At 34.6% G+C, this 22,725-nt stretch overlaps 1 protein-coding gene across 1 annotated transcript; it reads left to right on the forward strand.

Annotated features, from left to right (window-relative positions):
* LOC109837845 (CAAX prenyl protease 1 homolog) lies at positions 192–21,775 on the forward strand. The gene is made up of 14 exons (XM_020406211.1): positions 192–334; positions 3,863–4,010; positions 4,185–4,269; positions 4,476–4,571; positions 7,856–7,921; positions 8,087–8,185; positions 8,350–8,463; positions 8,669–8,779; positions 16,842–16,904; positions 17,964–18,056; positions 19,874–19,987; positions 20,197–20,268; positions 20,370–20,435; positions 21,292–21,775. Exons 1-14 carry the CDS (start codon positions 304–306, stop codon positions 21,409–21,411), a joined length of 1,278 nt encoding a protein of 425 aa, XP_020261800.1. The 5' UTR covers positions 192–303; the 3' UTR covers positions 21,412–21,775.

Here is a 22,725-nt window from a genome sequence, read left to right on the forward strand (position 1 = left end):
AGATGAATGGTTCCCCTAACTTCTATTTACCCCTATTCCCCTCGATCCAAACAAGCCCTAACAGAGGGACAAACATGCAAGGCGCTATATGATTTGAGAGACACAATTACCAATATTTGAGAGACTAATAGGCAATTTCGGCAGACTTAACTTTCAAGAGGCCCATACTAAAAAAAAACCCTGATATTTATTTTCATTTACGTTTCCACTGACGCTGGTCTCCTCGGCGAGCGAAGCCTAATAAATAAAAGGACAAAGAGTCCTCTTTGTGCCTCTGCGCCTCCAGAGAATTTTCACGAGCTAATGGCGCTGCCCTATTTGGAAGCGGTTTTAGGTAAAACGTTTTAGTTTCCCCCTTTTCTCTTCGATTCTTTAACTTAATACCCGCGATGATTTGATCTCTATATGAAGGGGAAAATCTATTTTGCCCAAAACGAGGCGATTTTTTTTTTCATATTAGGTTTTACTTTCATTTCTTTGGGTGTAAATGTTGAGCGGAGATCATCAGATTAGGGTTTCTTAGGTTTCAGCTACTCGTTTTAGTATTCGATGTTGATTCATAGAAAATCTAGTTAAATGGCGATTTTACTTTCTCCCTGAACTATCTTCGGGGGAAGTTTGTTTTACTCTTTCATGAATAGTAAGTGGTGAAATAAAACTTGACCTGATATTCTGGCAAGGGATCTGCCTTGTGATTCCATTGTTAACAACTCACCACCAAAAAGGAGAAAACAATCATTAGGGTTTAGGAGGGTTTCAACTCTTCATGTCCTTGTAAGTTTCAAGTTCTGCGTCTTCTGACTTTACATTTTCATGCACCTCGAGGTTGATCGTCTGGCTTTTACCACATATAAAAGATGATCGATTATCTAAACAAGCATCTAAGTTCTTAGTGATAAAATGAAGTGTCTAAAAGTCTGGGTTAATTGGGATCAAACCTCTGTAGTATAAGCCAATTGTAAGGGGACCCCAAACACCCTAAGTTAACTTTTTCGACTCTTTTAAAGTAAAAAGATAGCAATTGAGTGTCTATTCTCACCGATATAACTATAAAGGGTCTATCTGCCTCAAATATTTTTAACAGTTTTAAGAGGAAAAAAATTCACCCAGGGGTCTATTCGCACAAGTAGAACTATAGGGGTCCTATTCGTAGCAAATAGAACTACATGAGGCCTCCTTGCAATTGGTTGATACTACAAGAGTTTGTTCGCAATTAACCCTAAAAGATTTAATGTAAAAATCTTTCATTAGACAACTGATAAGGCTTCAATGTTTTAAAAAGACTCCGCCTAACCTGCGTAAGACTAAGTGTAGATCTAGCCTAGGTGGTACCTAGGCTGTCTGCCTAGCGTCCAGGTGGAACCTAGGCTACCTACGTCATTGGGAGCACCTTGGGGAGCGTGGTTTGCTTACGTAGGTTGCACTCTTTAGCCATTGATTGTGATTTTCTCCGTTGCAGCCTCCACATCCTCTAACCTCCAAACTTCAGCCTCCTACTATGAGCACCTCCTCTACCTCCTCAGACCTTTAGCAAAACCTTCACCGCCACCATGAAGAAAGAAATCCGCCTAGGTGCTAGTCTAACGCCTAATGTTTCTGTATCATTGGCATTTACTATTGATTAGTATGATTAAAAAATAAAAATAGAAAAACTGCTTAGGCCTTGCGTACGATCTAGGCGTTGGGTCCAACGCCATGCCGCCTAGCACTTTCAGTAACCTTGCAAGGCTTCTACTTCTCTTTATATTGATGAAAGTTGTGGATTTTTTATTATTTAACATGATCTATTGAGCATGTAATTTGCACTGTTTAAGAATATGTGCAACATTCAAAGCTTTTATACCTGAACATGTGTGTTAGTATTTTGACATTTCAAGTAACAATATATGATGTATCCTGTGAAAGAATAGATGCGAAAACATCTATTAGTGTCGTAATAAATTTGTAACCTGGCTTAGTGCTTGAAACATTCATCACGTTTGTTTGTCCTTTGTTTAGATATGCCTAACATAAAGAAATATGATATGTGGGCCTACAGGTGTAGCAACATTGTCCATGAAGAAATATCTCTGCCAAGATTGGAGAATTTTCAATTTTTATTGGCATGCATACGAGTGTATATTTAGTTAACGTAATTGGGATGATGGCCCATAATTCATAATAGAACTTAATGGCAGAATATTATTCATGTAGTTGACCCCCCTAAAAATTTGAAATAAGTATTTTGTTGTTTTATCTGTGCGTTTGTTGTTGGTGTTTTTCTTTTGTGTTGTAGGGCAAGATAAAGGTGGGCAGGTGTCAGGTTATATACTATTTGGATCTAGGGAATGTAAGAAAAGAGGATGATAGTCTTCTTGTAGTTTATACACTCGAGCTTTCTTGCTCTCTCAAATTTGTTTCTTGTCCATTTCCTTTTTTTTCAACCTAGAAGTGACACTGGAGCATAGATGTTTGATCGAGGATTTTACTCATCAGTTAATGTATGTATTACCTATTGTGAAATGCATTCAGTTTGGGCTTCTTTGTTGACTGAGTTTAATTTTCATTATGATGAAAGGTGAGTTAGTCTACCCAACTAACTGGTCTTATTGGATTCTGGAAAGACCGTCTCTTGCTCATTGTTCAGGAACTTAAAATACAACCGACTTAGGCTTTCATAAATGTCGGTCAAATCATGTTGTATTGCCAATCTCATTTAATGCAAAGAGCTTGGATGACAGTGGTGAGTTCATGTTACATATGCTATCTGTTAAAGCCAATCTAGATTTTTTTTTTCAATATTGTAGTTGGCCAACTTCATGAGTAAGGTGCTAAGCTTGAGAGAAAAAAAATTGGAGGGTAAACTTCTTCCCCCATAGATTAAAGGTTGTCCCCTCCAAGTGTAGCACTGATAGAAGAGTGTCCATTGTTTAGGTGTGACTGCCTTGTGCTTCATATTCTTCTTTGTTTTTTCATCTTTTATTTTGTTTTATTTTTTATGAAACTGAAGTTTGTATAAAAAACTCAGTTTGAAGTAAATTAGAGCACATCATCACAGTGCTGTTGCTCTGAAAAAGTCATAACACTTAATAGACTTGAATCTTTCAAATTAGTTTCCTCGTAGCTGATGCTCCATCTATACATTTTAAGTATACCTATTAACTTGTTGTTCAATTCACATGGAATTTTTCTTTCAAAAGAAAAAAGAAAGGATAGTCTGGCGTTTGCTTGAAAACCTAAATTTGCATAGATAAATCTTCTTCTTTTAAGTTTGTGCAATGAGCCAACAGGTGGAGACCTTAATATGTCAACCTTTATTTTCTTTAGAGGAGCTTTGAATTTGTACAAGTTCTAATCATTGAATGAACAACTTGAGAAAACCTTGAATCTGCCTAGGCAGACCTTGAACTTTGCGAGCCTAGTCTCTAAAGAAGAGATGATCCCAAAAATTTTAAGGTGACTGATAAGTCATTTTAGAAAAGTACTTTCCCTTATTACGGAGTATAGGATTAGAATAAAGTGATTGTTTGAGTTAAAACTTCAAGATGTAAATCTAAAGATGAATGTTTATAGAATATTGGATCCATTATCGAAGCTTTATTGAGCTGCATAAGTAAGCTTGATCCTGAATACAGCCATCCTCAGATTTGCCAAGCTTCAATTATTTAAATGAGCTAAAATTTATCCCAGCTTGTCCGTTTAGCTTATTAGATGAGTTTGGGTAAGCTATTTTTGAGCTGATCCTGAGTTGAGGCTCAAACTTCCAAGCTCTTTTACATCTCTGATGATTGGAAATTAATTAAATCACATGAAACTTTTGGTATCAATGGTAAAAAAGCTTTTCTTGATTATTATCCTGATCAATAATCACTTTCTCTTGCAGGTTTTATGATCTTAATGTACATTTTTGAAACCTATCTGGACATCCGACAACATGCAGCTCTCAAGCTGCCCAGCCTTCCTAAATCATTAGAAGGAGTGGTCAGCCAAGAAAAATTTGAAAGATCTAGATCTTATAGCCTTGATAAAAGGTTTGCTATCTTTCCCAGCTTTCTATTTACTTCAGTTAATATTAGCTATGCATAAGTTCTCTTGGTATTATGTGCTATATGTTTTTAATCCTGTAACTGTTCATAACTATTGCTCTTCTTCTGGCCTATTAAATACCGTCTATACTTGAAGACTAATTTGTTACTTAATTCCAGTCACTTCCACTTTGTTCATGAAGCTGTAACAATTCTGATGGACACTACAATTTTGTTTTTTGGCATATTACCTTGGTTCTGGAAGGTAACAATTTGCACCTTGCATAATTTGGACTACAATTTTGTTTTTTGGCATATTACCTTGGTTCTGGAAGGTAACAATTTGCACCTTGCATAATTTGGTGCTTTTCTTTGGCATATTACCTTGGTTCTGGAAGGTAACAATTTGCACCTTGCATAATTTGGTGCTTTTCCATCAACCTTATCCTGGAACTTATTTTGTGATTGCAGAAATCTGGAGAGTTGGCAGTGTACATGGGCTTGAATGCAGACAATGAAATAATTCACACCCTTTCGTTCTTAGCAGGAGTCATGATTTGGTCGCAGGTATGGATGTTAATCATTCTACTAAACTTATTGGTTCAAGCAGACAGCTAGAGTCATATTATATCATGGTTTTACCCTTACCTGAGCGGTTTGCCCCTCTGGTGTTATTTCTCACTTTTTCTGCCAGTCCCCACCACATAGGCAAAGTTACATGGATTGATAGAAGTAAACATGAAAATGCAGTTCTAGATTCTCTTTCAATACTAATAGTTAAAATATTTTGTCTAATTTTGAAATCTCTTGAGGTAAAAGCATCATCTCCTATACCATCAATGTCCATTGTTTTGAATGGAATTCTTTGTTGTGCTATTGCATTCTTTGCTATATTTAATTCCATTCTATGCTCTTGGGCTTAATTTATATTCTGGTACATATCCATCCTATTCTTGAATTTTCTAGATACTCATTAGGAAGTATTTCTAGCTGGATGTGTTGAATGGATACGTCAGCAGCACCTAATGATTTGACTTAACAGCTGAGTGGAAGTGCATGTGATTTGTTTATATACAGTGATGTCAAATGAAGCTTTTGAATTTCTGGTGGAGATTCATAGAAAGAAATAAGATATTATTTATGTTAGTTGTAAGAAAGAACATTATGAAAGTTCTATGATGAAGATCATCTCTAAAGTTAGTAAGTGGAGATTAATCAAGTGGAGATTGATTAATTGGTACATGAATGGGTGGTTGTTAAAATGACTTTATGTTTTAGTTCGTAGATCAATTTAGGTTTATTTTGAAAATCTTTTGTCGTGAACTGTGCTAGAGCTTAGCTTGTTCTCATACTTGCGAGGTGGAATCGTCTAGGAGTCCATGCACTTCGTCAATTGATTTAATGCATGTGATAAACCTGCTGATGGAAATAACTTGCTTGACCAGATGAAAAAGTTTTGAGGTACCCTGAGGTTGTGGTATCTTTCATAGACATTGTTTGTCCTATTCCTTTCCCTCCTTTCATGCTGGTATTTGGCAACAATCCTTGCTCTTCTTCCTCTCCTCCCTTTCTCATCAAGAAGTTTTTGTTTCTTTTAGATTATCTTAGGATAAGTTTCATGGTAATTTCTTCTTCTATTAAACTATTGGCCGACTTCTTGTTATCAATTTTTTTCTCATGAACCACGATTATTGGATGACTTCTCTGTTTAATATGTGCTTTCTCATTTTCGAATTGGGTCCTAGTTGACTTCAACTGGCTAAGCGAACTCAAACTTACCATAGGCATTAAGTGACCCCACTGGGCCATGAATATCGGCTTTGTGACAGCGAACTAACTGAAAATTTGGTAAATTTAAAATTCTCTTGACTTCTCTGAGCAATCTACATAATAAAACTAAACAACTCATCTGAAATCGTTTTTCCAACTACTATAGCATGTTATTGCTAGCACTTAATTGATTTCATGAAACTGTTAAACCTACAAACTTGTGAATTATGATATTAGGGTTTTTGCTTTTAAATGCAACAATTTACTCTCATTTATCAAAAAAAACACCAAGTTCTATATGTTACAATAAACCCTATTATACAAAGTTTGATACCTTTAATCCCAAAATAAATAATACAAAGCTTATAGCTGAATACAATAGAATGTATATAGGGTGGTATAGTCAGATATTATAGAATAAATAGCCTCATACTGTTGGGTGTATAGCTACATACATTAGTGTATAGAGCTACATACTATATTGCATTGTTTTAAATATCTGTGATATCTTTGATATACCCTTGTATATCTTTTCATTAGGCTTGCTACAAAATGATATGGTCTTAGTATTATTTGCTGCTTTTTGGCAATTTTCGGGTGATATATACCCGATGTAGACGATATATCAGCCGATATGTTCGCCGATATAGCCTTTTATATGGCTTGTCGCAAAAGAATATATAGTTCTAGAATTTTTTTTAATGTTTTCCATCCAAAAATCTAGCTCTATGAAGTTTTTTAGCAAAATTCTAGTGGACTCTTTTCCCTAAAGGGGTGTTATTCGTTTGGGATTGTTTGATACAACCAAGTTTCCAACTTTCTTTGATTTGGGTTAGCACTAGAATTTTCTAATTAAAGCCGTGGATTCTTAGTATGATATTTGAAGTTTTAGGTTGGATTTCCAGACTAAAGTGTGGATTCTCGGGCTAAAGTTTAGATTCACGGACCATTTGAATTAGAATTGTGGTACTAATTTCTATATTTAAATATGTATTACATATATTAGAAAATTTTATATCATACATTTGACATCAAATATTTGAATGATTTGACATTGAATATTTTTTATTATTCAATATATTGAAAATATAAATATTATACATCTAACATTTATGTTTAATATATTTCATGTCTAGCATTTAAATGAATACCAATTGTTTAAATTGTTTCAACATATTTAATAATTTTCATATTAAATATATTTAATATTAACCTTATTTCATTTTTAATGGATTATATAAATTTAAAAAAGTTGATTAACATATTTAATTATATATATTCATGTTAATATATCACTAGTTTAGAAATATTGAATATTTTTAAAAAATATATTTAATATGAAAATTATTAAATATTTAAATAAGTGAAGAGGAGGAGAATTACGATCCCTGGAGTGGGAACACAATCCAAACAATTTTTAACTTGGGACTTTTTGTAGGAAATTTTTCATTCGAATATATAGAGTTGGACTGGAGTTTGGATTTTGAAATTCGTGAGCGAGTAACGATCCTAGACAACCTATAACACCTTGAATTCAAATTCAAATTTTAGTTCTAAACCAATAACACCTTAAATTCAAATCCGAATCCCAAGCCTAAACCAATAACACTGTAAATTTAAATTTAAATCCTTGTCCTAAATGAATGACACCCTAAATTGAAATCCAAGAAAATGTCTGAGTTGAAATCATTAATCCTCAACCAATAACCCCCTAAGTAAGTTTCTGCAAATATTATTTACATTTTTGTAATATTTGATTTCATCTAGTATGTTTAGATTACATTTTAGGACATTATGTTATGTGTGCACATTTTAGGACATTACGTTTTGTAATCAACATAGCGAAATGTATTGTTGAAGCTTCAGATTAATTTTTTATGAGCAATATAGCAATTTTTTAATCCATATTACTTTTTATCATGCAATCTTCCTTCTTTTATGAAGTCCTTTTGATTATTTCTGTTTTTTTTGTTAGAAATTGCAACTCAAAACAGTTTTTGAACTTCGGGCACATCATGATCTTTTATTGGATTATACAATAATGGTAATTTATGACTGACACATTGTTTACTGTCATGCAGATCACTGACTTGCCTTTTTCACTCTATTCAACATTTGTAATTGAGGCCCGCCATGGTTTTAACAAAGTTGGTTAACTTTCTATGGTCTTGTCATGCCTACTCTAGATTTGCTTAAATTTTCAATGCTTATTTTCCTGCCAGCAGAAGTGGTTTGGTCTTGTTTGAATTTTATAGTCGTGGTTTTGTTTCTCTTTTTACTGATTGGTCCCTGGACTTTCTAATTTCTTGCAGCAAACTGTATGGCTATTCTTCAGGGACATGATTAAGGGTATCTTCCTTTCAATCATAATTGGACCACCAATTGTGGCTGCAATCATTGTCATAGTGCAAGTATGATATCATTCAGCTTTTATTATTAGTTCACAATAGTGTTTAATCCACATAGCACGTTTCGTTGTACTCTATTGTGCTAAAGTTTACTAATTGCAGTGTCGTTGAAATTTGAATTTGCAATAACCCTATCTTGTATAAACTAAGTTCTTCTCTGTCTGCAGAAAGGAGGTCCTTACCTGGCGATCTACCTCTGGGGTTTTATGTTCGTGCTATCCATAGTGATGATGACACTATATCCCATTCTAATAGCTCCTCTTTTTAATAAGTTCACTCCTGTGAGTATTTGCTTTCTATGCAAAGGTTAATGAATAGTTAAAATTTAGTTTCCTGTATTATGTTAAAGCAGTTATACTTTCTTTTTGTTATTCATAATATAGCTAGTTTCAGACGTACTCGTTTTAGTTCTCTACCACGTTGTTTACTTGTTTCTTCAGTTAGATAATTTTTTTATTTCATATTTTGAAACAATTCCGAAAACAGCTTCCTGAAGGCAATCTTAGAGAGAAGATAGAGAAACTAGCAGGCACTCTAAAGTTTCCCTTGAAGAAACTCTTTGTCGTGGATGGTTCTACAAGGTCAAGTCATAGTAATGTGAGTTTTCAGTCTCTGCAATGTTCTCTAACATTGTCCTAACTGCAGTTCTGTTACAAGCAAAGGCAGTTTGTACTTGATGATCAATGTGTATTTTTTTCTTGATTTATAGTATTTTTCCATAAAACTTGTATATTGAAAACGGGGTCGGCAATTTAACCAAGCTGTTATAAAATTTTGCTTGGTTTGCTATAATGTTAAGTTAACACAAGATCCCAACTTAAACTCCTGAACGATTAAGTTTTCAATTGTTCGTAAGTTCAAATTGCAAAATTTTCTTCCTGCTTGTTTAAGCTGAACAATGATTGTATAGATAAAATATGATTTTTCATACTAATTAGGTTGACTAATTTTTCCAAAAAAAAAAAAAAAAAAAAAAAAAAATTTCATACTAATTAGGTTGACTAATTTTTCCAAAAAAAAAAAAAAAAAAGAAAAGAAATCTTGTGTGTAAACTTTCACTCGAGCATCTAGGACTCCAAGTCATTACCGGAAGCTTGATCTGCTATTAAAAATCATGAAACATTTTGCTTTATGGTTATTTTTTTGGTAAAATTTTGGAAACCTCACATCTGTAGAGATATGGGACCAGATCTTTTGTTTATAAAGCATAAGAAAGATTACAATGTTTTTAGGATAAAAGGGTGGGCTGTTGCCTATGGGGGTTGGGTGGGTTCTACATGTTTCGGTGGATAAATCTGCAATTAAGAAAATGTACTTGGAACAAGTTCCCAAATAAGATTTGTATGAGTACTAAAAGAGTTGCTATGTAGACGTGTAGATGGTGTCTTAGGCCTTATCTAGGATTTAAGAAGACTTCACCAACGAAATTATTTTGAGTTAGATTTAAGAAGCTTCAACGAGGAAATTATAATGAGTTGGATTTAAGAAAACTTCACTGAGAAAATTTCAATGAGTTCAATAGCAATAGCAATACACAGGCCCCTACATTGCATATAGATTGCTATTCTTGAACAACTTATTGCAAAGAAACTTAAGATACTCAAACAGAGCATCTTTCATTGCAGTTAAAATTAAAAATAAAATAAAATATCCCTCCTCTTTCTCCCTCCCTCCCCCCCTCTCTCTAAAATAGCATAGTAGTACGTCTCGTGAGTAAAAGATTCTTGCTCCTTACTATAATTGACCTACCTTAAGATGCTATAAATATGCTCCCTCCATCTCCTTTGTGCTCATCTCAACGAATCAATGTCCAAGATCCCCCCAAAGTTCTCTACTTATTTTTCATTTATTTTCTTTCTTTTTTGTTACTAAGAGGAAAAAGATGTGCTCGCTTAAAATCTCTATTTTTTAATTTTCTTATATGCATTTTAGTCCCTAGTGAAGTAGTCTATTATTTTTTCCCTTGAGTTAGAAGTGTAATTCCTCTGGTAATGAATATAGATTTATCGGGATTGGGTGACACCAGGAAATGGATTTAGGAAATATATTCATGTTGTCTTCTTGAAGAAACCAGTAATTTGGGACTCTAGAGGAGGATCTAGGAGCAAAAACATTAACGCTCTGATTAATTTTCTAGATTTGGATTTGGGATTAGGTTTTTTTAGCTAGGATTACGGTTAGGATTTGCGTGGAGGGAGGTCTTCGTTAGAATTAGTATTAAAATATAACCCTCAACCCTCTCCATAACTTTAGAGTTTTGGTGTAATGACTAGCGGGACTTTGAGATGATATCAGAGCAACCCAGGTTTTAATCTCATAAGCCACGAATTTAACGCGGATATTTAAAAATATTAACATCGCTGTGAGAGTTCACGTTTTGGCCCATAAAATGAGTGCTCAATCTGCAAGTGCGTGTTAGAATATAAAATGGTAACTCTCAGCCCTCACTACAACTTCAGAGTTTTGGTGTAATCGTTATTGATTTTGAGATGGAGTTTATTTTTTAAAATTTTCTTATTTTTTGTAGAGGTTTTTTTGAGATCTAGAAAATAGGAATTCTAAAGTTTGTTGTCGAAGCCGTCGAGGAGAGCATGAAGCCCATGCCAAATGTTAGACCCTAGAGGGGGTGATTAGAGTCTTATGCTAATCTAATTCGATTAAATGCTAATAAAAATTAATTAACAAGTTATCCTAGCAAGTATAAAATATAACTATATAAGCTAGGATAAGCAATATGAACAATGAGATATATCCTATATGATGAATATATATATGCTAGGATATATAAACTAACACAAGATGATATATCCTATACAATATGATATATGTATATGCAAGGATATAAAACTAACACAAGGGGTAAACAATATGAACTAGATAGTGGATCATATAAAAAATGAGCTAATGACAAAGGCGACAAGAAATATAAACACAAGTATAAATAAACGCCAAAGCACACTCAAACACAAGATATGATCACGGAGTTCGGACCTTCCGTCCTACGTCTCCGCTCCCCGCTCCCGGGGAGAAATCCACTATCACAATCGGGTTTTCTACGCTCACCCGAATAACGTTTACAACCACACTATGTCGGTTTTCAACGCTCACCGAACAACGTTCACTCCTCACACTCGGTTTTTTAGTTCACCGAAAACTTCACAACACACTCGGTTTCTAGCTCACCGAAAACCTTACAACACTCACAATGTAACAAATATAAATTTGTTCTCTACAATAGATGAGAACTCAATTAAGCACAACTCAATGTTACAATCTCTCACAACCCTATTATACTATATATGCAAATACAATAAGTTCAAGTGGGTGTGTGTAACAATGAGATATAAATAAAAACTTAACTCAATAAGAACTAGCAATAATATTAATATGAAATACAATAGTAGAAATGCTAGGAAATAGAGTTAAGGAAACTTATCTAAAAACACAAAGAGAGGATGAAAGGATATTGAAGATGAATTCCTCAACAGATGATGCAAACTCCTCTTTGTAACAGCAAACCCCAAAAACAAACTAAACAAACTTAAACTTGTTTAAAACTTGTCAAAACATTCTCTTAGGTGATTAAGAACTGAGATCAATGGGGTATTTATAGCCTCCAAGAACCTCAGCCAAAAACCCCAAACCAAATAACAGAAACAGCCTCAGCAACAGTAACAAAAATAGCCGTTGGAAACGGACCTGACTGAGCGGCGGTCGACCGACGAAATTTTCGGTCGACCGACGAAATCATTCGGTCGACCGACGAAATTTTCGGTCGATCGCGATCCAGATCGAAAACGAGAAAAACAAACAGAGACTTCATCGGTCGACTGGTGCGGTCGACCGACAGAAAAATCAAGCTCTCGGTCGACCGCATCGGTCGACCGACAAACTCTCTGCTGCTCACTGACTAAATAACATAGGTCCGGTCGACCGGTGCGGTCCACCGAGAACTGATATATGAAAATCTGATTTTGAAAACTGTTTTTTTGATTTTAAAACCCTATTTAAAAATATCAAATAAATTCTAAAAAATGTAAAATTTTGGGGAATGATTGTAGACATGATAATAAACATGCTACAACGACTGGTTTCCAAAAAGGACTTCCCAAATGAAAAATATCATCATTTTATAAAATAGTCCAAAACATGAAAATATGAGATACTTAAATTTTGATGTTTTGACATAAACCAACTTTTGAAACTTTGTGAAATATTTTTATAGACTTAGTAAAACATGTATAAACTGATATTAAAGTCTATAAACTAATAAGATAATATTTTCACAAAATTACATATTCTATGCAATAAAGTACTAAAACACAATAGAGTATGAAATATGTCATATCATAAAGACCAAAACACATGTATGTATATATAACTATATATGCATAGAAACCAAAAACTTTTGTATATATATATAACTATATATATATACGAAGAAACCAATAAGTGTGTGTGTATACGATATTGAGCTTAGAGTATCTAACACACATAATATAACACCTAAACTAAAGTTACCTAAGCAATGATCTTGATCTTCAATAAGCTTGACTTGGTATACTCTGCGGATGAAGCTTGAACTTGGATCTTCAACTTGAATTGCATAGGCTTCAACCACTATTCCGCCAATCTCCATTGGATATCATCGTTGAAGCTCTATTCCATCCATCCTCCAACTACGTTGTTTGCCTATAATAAATAAGAAAACACAAATACTAGACAAACAACATTAGTGGTAAATTTTTTATTAAACATCATCAAAACAAGAAGGCAAACACCAAACCCCCTCGATGAACTCAAATTAATAAAGTGAGGAGTTTTATAGGATCAATGAAGCTCTGATACCATATAGAGAAAATAGAAATGGCAAAGATATTATTGGTATTTAGTTCTAGTAGATATTGTGAGATGCGATTTGATATGATTTTTCTCATAACTGTTTTGTAATATCCTTCTAATCTCTATTTAAAAGAGGGTTTTGGTGTATCATTAGACTTTGAGATGGTTGGTATCTGAGAAATCTAGGTGCAGATCCACTGGCCAAGAATTTAAAGCAGGTTTTCTAAAAATTAGCATATCTAAATGAGTCTAAGTTTTAGCCTATAAAAAAAGACGCTTAACTTGCTGGGCATGTTAGAATTATAAACCTATAATTCTCAATCCTTAACACAACTTTGACGTTTTGGTGTAATGGTTAGAGGGACTTTAGTACTCTCAATTGATATGAGATTAACAAGCTACTATTACGACCATAGTGCCGGTGGTTCAGTAATGTGATGCTGACGACAACAACAATGATATGAGACATCTTAAAAGAGACATGCAAGAGGAAGGAGGAATATTCTAGTTAAATATTGGAATATTGCTGTTTAATATAGTGGGACATATGAACATATAATATGATATAATTTACTTTATTGCTATCCTTGGTATTTGATAACATATTTATTTATATTTGGTAGTGCATATACCATCTTATTTCATACCTAATATTTAGACTTTCTTAGGATTTCTCATCATATGTATAAATTAATGTATTGTATCTATGAATCATCAATGAAGAGTGATTTCTTTTCTTCTTAATAATTCCTTCAAAATTTTGCATGTGCTTGCACATGATAAAAAATTATTTATTATATCACTACAGTTGGTTGAATTAATAAAAGTCGTGGTTTGATAAGAGGCAATGAACACAAGTAAAATTGTTTAGTAGAAAGTTTTCGGAAATGAAGTGGTAGAGGTGGAGTGAGGAGAGAGAAGGGAGAAGAGAAAAATGAAGCACAAAAGTAAAGTGAGAAGAATTCTTAAATTAAGAAGACGCAAGATGAGACATAAAACAAACTAAGAAAAAAAAAATCACATCTCTTCATTCCAATGTAATTATAATTTGGAAAAAGTGTTACAATTTTGTTACAACAACTATGATAAACTTTTTAGATGGAACAACATTTTTATTTAAAATTTAACAACAATAAAATTTAAAATCTAATTTCGTCATATTATTTCAAAAATCACTTGTTGAGAAGATTAACTCGTATATTTCGAGAAGGTGAACTTGAACATTTCAAACGAATAGTACATATCAAGATAACATAATTCTATGAACCCTGCAAAAAATAACTATTGACTAAATTTATACCATTTACTTTGGCAAGACATAACCTTTATACATGTTTACATAAAATCCTTGCTAAAGTGTTATTATACACTGACGCTTTTCTAATATTAAATTTGAAAAACATTAGCCTTCACAAGCTTTTGCTTTCCAACCTCCCAACTGTTGCTTAGTCTTCAACAACTAGAAGAAGGCTAACATTTGCCTCTTTTTAGTCCTGCTCCCTATTGCTCAACTTGTGAGTTTCTTCAACAATCTCAGGATTTTTTAAGCTTCTTCCAGAATTCTTAGCCTTGATATATACCTAAACATTAATCCTTCTTTTTTTTAACCAAGGAATATGGAACTAAAGGAGCTGGTCTTGAGATATATGGCTCATTCCCATATATATCACAATGAAACTTCAATGCATATAGTTGAAAATAAGAAATATACTAATCAAGAAGTTAGAAACCCATAGTCATGTATTAAGGTGTATTCCATGGATTAGGAGAATACAAGATGGAAAGTAATTACCACATAAAGTCAATGGATCATGCATTTGAGCATCTAGAACTCTAAGTCATGATCGAAAGCTTGATCTGCTATTTAAAATCACAAATATTTTGCTTAATAGTATATATATTTTTAATTTGGAAACCTCGTATGCCTCTAAATCTAGGACCAGATCTTTATTTTATGTTGCACAAGAAAGATTACAAATTTTTTAGGACAAAAGGGTGGGTTGTGGCCTGTGAGGGGTTATGTGGGTTCTGCATGTTTGGAAGCAGAAATTTGCAATAATTACTTTAAGAAAAAGTACTTGGAATGAGTTCCCAATAAGATTTCTAGGAGTACTTATAGAGTTATGATATACTATTATTTTATGTAGACATGTAGATGGTGTCTCTGATCTTAATCTAGGATTTAAGAAGACTTCACTGAGAAAATTATTCTCAGCTGGATTTAGACTTCAATGAGGAAGTTATAATAGAGTTAGATTTAAGAAAACTTTCACTTAGGAAATTATAATAAGTTGGATTTAAGAAGACTTTACTGAAAAAATTATAATGAGTTGCTTAATTGGAGTAACACACAAGGCCTGTGCATCGCACATTGATTTGCTATTCTTGAATAACTTGTTGAAGAGGAATCTTAAGATACTCAAGCAAAGCATCTTTCATTGCAGCTAAATTTAAAATTGAAATAAAATCTCTCTCCTCCCTCTCCCTCCTTCACTCCCCTCCTCTCTCCCCTCTCCCTTCTCCCCACTCTCTCTAAAATAGCTGGATAGTACGTCTTTTTGTTGCAACGAGGAAAGAGATGTGCCTACCTAAAACCTCTATTTTTTTATTTTCTATATGCATGCTTTTAATCCCTAGTGAATTAGTCTGTGTAGTATTTTTTTCCTGATTTATAGGTGTAGTAACTGTAGTTCCTCTTGTAATGAATATAGATTTGTTTCTTCTAGAGCTTGTATATATTAGGGATTATGTGACATCAGGAAATAGATTTAGGAAATATATTCGGGATGTCTTCCTGAAGAAAGCAATAGGACTCTGGAGGAGGAGCATCTAGGATCAGCAACATCAGCACTTCAATTTGTTTTTTTTGGCTTTGGATGTGGGATTGGATTTGTTTTCTGCGTAGGATTAGGGTTTGGGTTTGGGTGGAGGGAGGTATGTGTTAGAATTAATATAAAACTATAACCCTCAGCTCCCACAATCTTTGGAGTTTTGATGCAATGGTTAGAGGGACTTTAAGATGGTTAGATGTCTCTCTCTTTTATAATGGTTAGAGGGACTTTGAGATGGTTAGAAGTCTCTCTCTCTCTCTCAAGGATTTAGAAGTCAATTTGGCTTCGTAGAACAGGAGCATTGATTAATTATTTTGGTAGCTAATGTGGAATTATAAAAAAGGTAATGCACTAGGATTGATACTAATCCACAAATTTTTCCATGGAAAAGCTTGGAAAGACGGCAGCTTATGGACTTGTAGGAAGTTAAATTAGGTGGATCCTTGAATGATAAGAAAAGGGCAAACTTGACTGATTCATTGACAAAGTAGACCTATTTTATTTGCTTGTTCGTATTGTTGCGAAGTAGAAGCACAGATATTCCTTCTGTTGCCAATAAAGTAAAATCTTTTATTTTGCTGTTCTTTTGGGCAGAAAAGAAAACTGTATGACCTACGGACTTTGTAAAATGTAAAACTTTTGTTGATTACTGACAAGCTGCAATTGCTGGTTTTGGAGAAAGAATAACATCACGTTGCCTCTTTTAATTGGTTGTTTGCATCGTACATGTCATGATGTCATGTGTTAGGGTGCACTAGTGCCATTTTCATCTATGGTTTTGTTGTAGGGTGCACTAGTGCCATTTTCATCTATGGTTTTGTTGGATTCCTTTCTTCTGAACTTGCTCCCATATTGTCGTCATGTTTCTCTTGTATCATGATGCTTTCTTGAACCTATTTCTTGTGATTTGAGGCTCTATTTTCTGCACCTTTTCCTTTCTCATATTGCTTAAAGTTGCTAATATTATGTTGATTTTATATTGGCAGGCATATATGTATGGTTTTTTCAACAACAAGCGCATCGTTCTTTATGATACTTTAATTCAGCAGGTATTCTCAAAATTTTTATTCATTTGCAGTCTTTATTTATTTGGATAATAAAACATTTCTTGTATGTAATGTTGGTGTGAGTGTGACAAACATGAGATGATTTAGCCATTGACATCTTCCGGATGCCTTTTGGCTGTAAAATATTCAAGCAGGAAAATACCATCTAAAAGACCATACATTATCATTATTTTATAATTTATTGGAAATTAGGACAAGCCTATGAGTCCATCCCAATCCTTCCCCCAATAAATAAATAAATAAAGTAATTTATTAATTAAAATAAAATAAAATAAAATAATGAAAACACACACACCCACACACGCACGGAGGCCCAGAGTCCTCACGGAAATAGGGCAAGGATAGGGGTTTTAATTAGGGGCCCATATAGAAGATCTACAGAGGCCAGGTTTGGGTTCTGTCATAGGCCCAGTCCTAGCCTAACCCTGCTCTGCTGAAGGCCTGCTTATGTCAACCCCATCATCCCAATATGCAACCTGCCTTTTTCTTTCTTCGTTTCATTATGGTTTTCCTGTTAAAATTAGTAGCCTATTCAATTGTGTCGTAATTCCCAACCCATGCTACCCAACTACCAGTCCTTAGTTTCCGAAATCTTTACCACCTCCATTAACAGATACTAGCCAAATGTAGCCAAGTTCCCAGGCATGTCACCTTGGATTCCTCTCTGTCAACTGGTTTGCCCCTTCACAGCTGTCCACTTTTTTTGCTGACCCTATGGGCTCTATCTACATACATGTGTTATAAACCCAAAAGCTGTTTTATTTTGCATTTGCAAATTCTAGGCAATGAGAATTGTCATCTTAGACATCTATTTCCTTAAATTAACAGAATCAACTTTAACTCTTTCATTAAAATTTATAGAAAACATTGAAAAGTGGCAAAACAATGTTAAAATTAATTTCCTATCTGTTATTTCTTGCTCTAAACATACCAATTGATCACTCAGTTGATTCTTTTTGCTTGTTCTACACGTCATTCAGAACTTGTCATGTTTTGGTAACATGACATGCTGAACCTTAACTTATAAGGAACATTTTGCAGTGCAAAAATGAGGATGAAGTCGTTGCAGTAATCGCCCATGAGCTTGGACATTGGAAATTGAACCATACAATGTATTCGTTCATTGCTGTCCAGGTATACCCTCCTCACATAAACAGATGCTTTTCAACCCCACTATTTTTTTTGTTTGTACCATTCTTCTGAAAGTTATAAAAAGTTCTGTGCACTATTACAGCTTTACGCGATGAACATCTCTCATAATGTGCCCAAGGGTCTGTCTACCTTTTGTCATTTGAAGAATAATAATTCTTTGATTGATTGAGTGAATATAGAGGGGATAGCTAACATGTTACAATGTACTTTACAACAGCCGGTCTAAAAATGAATTAGCAGGGTTCAAGGTACATCCTACCCGCTATGCAATAGTATGGAGCATGCTGGGCATATACTTATTGTTGGGTCTAGCCTTCTAGGTTTATCTATTCAAGTTGAAGAATTTGTGGTCTTTGTGAGAAGAAGAATTATGGAAAAAATCAGAAGTCCCAAAGAGTAGTAGGTTATGGACCTCTTTATCCAAATCATTTGGAGATTTGAGATTCAAGTCTTGAAATATATGGTTGCGATTCCATCATTGATATGCCAATTTTGTAGAACATATAATTCGTGTGTTATCAATGAGCAAGGTGCAATGCTATGCGTGCGCAGAGTGAAGCAAGGCGCACACCACACACATAATTTTCAAGATGGTTATCAAGCACAAAAGAGCATATCTTCACATGAAGTATATCGAGATAAACAATATCTACTATGAAATCACAAAATAAGGTCTTAATTTCTTATGCTAACACATCCAACATAGAGCAAAGTTCATAAGTTTTCAAATCAAGAGTCAAATCAAGACTAATATTGAAGCAAACTTATGATCCTCAATTAGGCTACTAGAAAGGCTTAACGGTTTTATTTTGCTAATTTGTGTATGAGTCATCGGGTATAAAGGTACGATTGAAATGTTAAAGAACAAAACTGTATGTGGTCTATGCCTAGGATGTGCCCTACACAAAGCACAGGTCACTTGCGGCTTGCGAGGCGCAAAAGGTGCTGTTGCATCAGATGCAGGGCGCTTCGCCTTTGCCCCGCATCACAGAGCGCATGAGGCGTGGTGATGCGCACGCCTTTGAAAACACTAATAATTCCTTCTTGCGCTCGATCAGTGTTATCATTGCACTATTTTAGATAATTTAAAGCATTAAACTAGACTTCTGTATGTTATGCAATCTTATAATATCTGCACTTGCAATATGTGTTGTGATAATGACTTGAAATCCAGGGGTCTTGTTCATTTATTTGATTTGGTGAAAGTTATTACACTTTTACTTACATCCGTGTTTAGTTAACAAATCAGCAAGGTACACTGGTATAGATTTTCTAGATGCTAGACTGAACTTTCTTCAGGTTGCTGAGACATTTTGGCACCCGATACTTATGACGTGTTAGGCCTTTTAAGTTGAGAACATAATTCAAAGTAATAGTGAAAATCTTCGACCCAAAGAAGATTCGAGAGTATGTTCAACCCCTTGCAAAGTCCAGAGTGGTTCACGTTTCCAAGAACGAGAAAGATAAAGAAAGGTAATTTGCACAAACGAATCCAGATGATAATTTTGATTGACTGCATAAGTGGATCGAAGGTGGTTCTCATGTACCGTCTGTTTCATTGCACTTAAGTCCCTTCCATGCAAAAATAATCTAGGTTATAAAGCTATATATATCATCTTAAGCATGTTGCTTTTTCCTGTATTGCATATATGGTATTTTCTCAAGGTCCTTCGCTTAATGAATTCCAATTTGCTGATAAGTTATTTAAATATAGTGTGTGAATTCTCATTTAGCTCCAAATCGACTGTCATTGGAGTAATTCTTTTATCTTAGAGCATGGGTCTGACATGTTTAAGCAGATTCTCACACTTCTGCAATTTGGAGGCTACACCCTTGTAAGAAATTCAAAGGATCTCTTTCAGAGTTATGGCTTTGATACGCAACCTGTGCTTATTGGCCTCATCATCTTTCAGGTACTTGTTTGATGTAATATCATAGCTTAATGGGCAAAACTTCTACTGCTCTTCTAATCCGATGGTGAAATATTGCATATAGGATATAAGCACCTGTTTCTGCACTCATATAAGTAAATTAAATCATCAGTTAAGAAATAGGAAAATAATTGCATATGTTAACATAAAATGTAGAGTGCACATCTAATTTCCTTATTCACGACTCGCAGCATACTGTAATACCTCTCCAGCACCTTGTGAGCTTTGGCCTTAATCTTGTAAGCCGGGCATTTGAGTTTCAGGTAATATTTAATAGATTGGGGTGTTATTCTCAGCTAGTACCTAAATTTTTTTTTGTTCATTTGTTAATTGGTACGGAACTGTCATATCTCATGTTCTGCAGGCTGATGCTTTTGCAAAGAAACTTGGTTATACCAAAGAACTTCGTGCAGGCCTTGTGAAGCTTCAGGTGACATTGCAGTTTTATATTCGTAACAGATGCATACCTCAACATATGGAAATTCCTAGCCATCACAAATTTATTCTTATTATTATTTTCATCAGATTCCGTTAGTTAGAATACTTATGTTTGACAACCATATGTTATGTAGTATTGAATGGTATACGCAGCCCAGTTACAGGGCATCTACCTTGTGATCTTTGTGGATGTGAATTTGCCATTTGGTAAACCTTGGCTTTTGTTTGTTCTTTCTTTATTGGGGTGCACTTAAAAGAACCAACATGATTTCTTATCTCCATGTGGGAGGCAACACAATACATCACTCTGGTCATTGTCATATTACCTGCACCTTTATACTCAATTTTCAAGATTATTGTGTTAACTGCTTCCTTCTGCTAACTTAATGGAAAACAATACTTGTGAGTAGACTTGGATAGGGCCCATGTAGAGTGTGCAGGCCTTCCATCTTGATCCGAACTCAGACTACTTTTGAAAGGGAAACCCACTGATCCAGTTTTGGACATTTCATAGGACTAAGCCAAAGCCGAATAATTAGATCTGCAGTGAGAGTCAAACAAAACACATTTCAGTGCACTGGCATCTGCGTTATTCGCTCTTTCATTGATTCATTTTTGGTTGCATTGTTGCAGTCCCATAGCTATGTCCATTACTTCATGCATTGCTCCACCCCTCAAATTTTTGGTCATTGGTAGTTTAAACTGTTACTGCTCTTCCTGATATATCATAGCATTTATTTCGTGGATGGGATGGTTTGTCTTTGAGTTAATAAATTTTGGCTACATACATGTCGATAGATTTCCATATGTTGATTTTTGTTGATTGAAAGATTCATTATTATTTGCAGGAAGAGAACTTGTCTTCTATGAATACGGATCCATTGTATTCGGCATACCATTACTCACACCCTCCATTGGTGGAAAGACTGGCTGCTTTAGATGATACCGAAAGTAAGAAAGAAGAGTAATGTAACACCATTACCCACTGGAGTGCAATGCATATCTGTGCCATTCAGCTTGAAGTGCTCCAAAGAAAAGAGCTGCAAATTAAAGGGAGTACTTGCATGATATTTGAGGATATCAGAAAGAGAAAAAAAATGCAGTTGCATAATGTTTCAGACGGTCTTTTGAAATCATTTCATAGAACAATGCAAATACCAAATTAGGATTCTGTATACTGGAAGCACAGAAATTTATTACATGTTTGGTTTAATATCGACGCTGAAGATTTTGTTAATCATGTATTAATGCAAAAAAATCGAGAAGCCTATGAAGGTAAAATTGGAATGAACTTTTATCTGTTTTGAGGAAATAGAGGTGTTTCTGGGCTAATCTTGTGGATTAATATTCGGTAAAATGAAAATAAAACATGTTGGTATGAGAACAGGCTGCAAAATATTGTTGCAAGGAACAGTGAGTCGTTTTAATAAGATTATAAGAGTTGCAATATTTTTCACCAGTGCGATGCGGGGGGCTTGATATTAAGATGTTATTATTTAACTTGATATAGAGATGTTATTATATTGATGAGTTTTAAATATGGTTTAGCTGTAATAATAAAATAGAAATAATAAAGAATGCATAAGAAAGTCCCAATGCCTCTGAAAATGTCGTAAAGTCATTTTTTCTAGGAAAAATTGCTTCCAGGCCCCAAAATTTTAAAAACAATGTGTACCAGTTTAGTTATGTGCTCCAACCCCCAAAATTTGAGAAAAATATGCTCCGGCTCATGATTAGGCCCATTTTATATGTTTTTTACCCAAAAACCTAAGTTTACCCCTCCCCAAAATCACTGTCATCTCCCCAAAACTCAACTTCTTCTTCCTCCTCTGTCATCATCTCAAAATCCAAACACCCTTAACTGTCGACGATCCCCTCTACTGTGCCGTCCTCTTCATCTCGCCCTCTCCCTCAACCGCGGCCAGTGGCACTCCATCGCCGACAAAGTCGTTGCCGCCCGCTCCCTCAACCGTCTCTTGATCCCCAACGAGCACCTCGTCTGTTGGCCTTCTTGTTTTGATGATGTTTAACAAACAATTTACCACTAACGTTGTTTGTCTAGTATTTGTATTTTCTTATTTATTATAGACAAACAACGTAGCTGGAGGATGGATGGAATAGAGCTTCAACGATCATATCCAATGGAGGTTAGCGGAATGTCGGTGAAGCCTTGCTATTCAAAGTTCAAGATCCAAGTTCAAGCTTCATCCGCGAGATTACCAAGTCAAGCTTATTGAAGATCAAGATCATTGCTTGGGTAATTTAGTTTAGGAATTTATATT

The sequence above is a fragment of the Asparagus officinalis genome, chromosome 4 (assembly GCF_001876935.1).
Source record: "Asparagus officinalis chromosome 4, Aspof.V1, whole genome shotgun sequence".
In the NCBI taxonomy this organism is placed as follows: Eukaryota; Viridiplantae; Streptophyta; class Magnoliopsida; order Asparagales; family Asparagaceae; genus Asparagus; species Asparagus officinalis.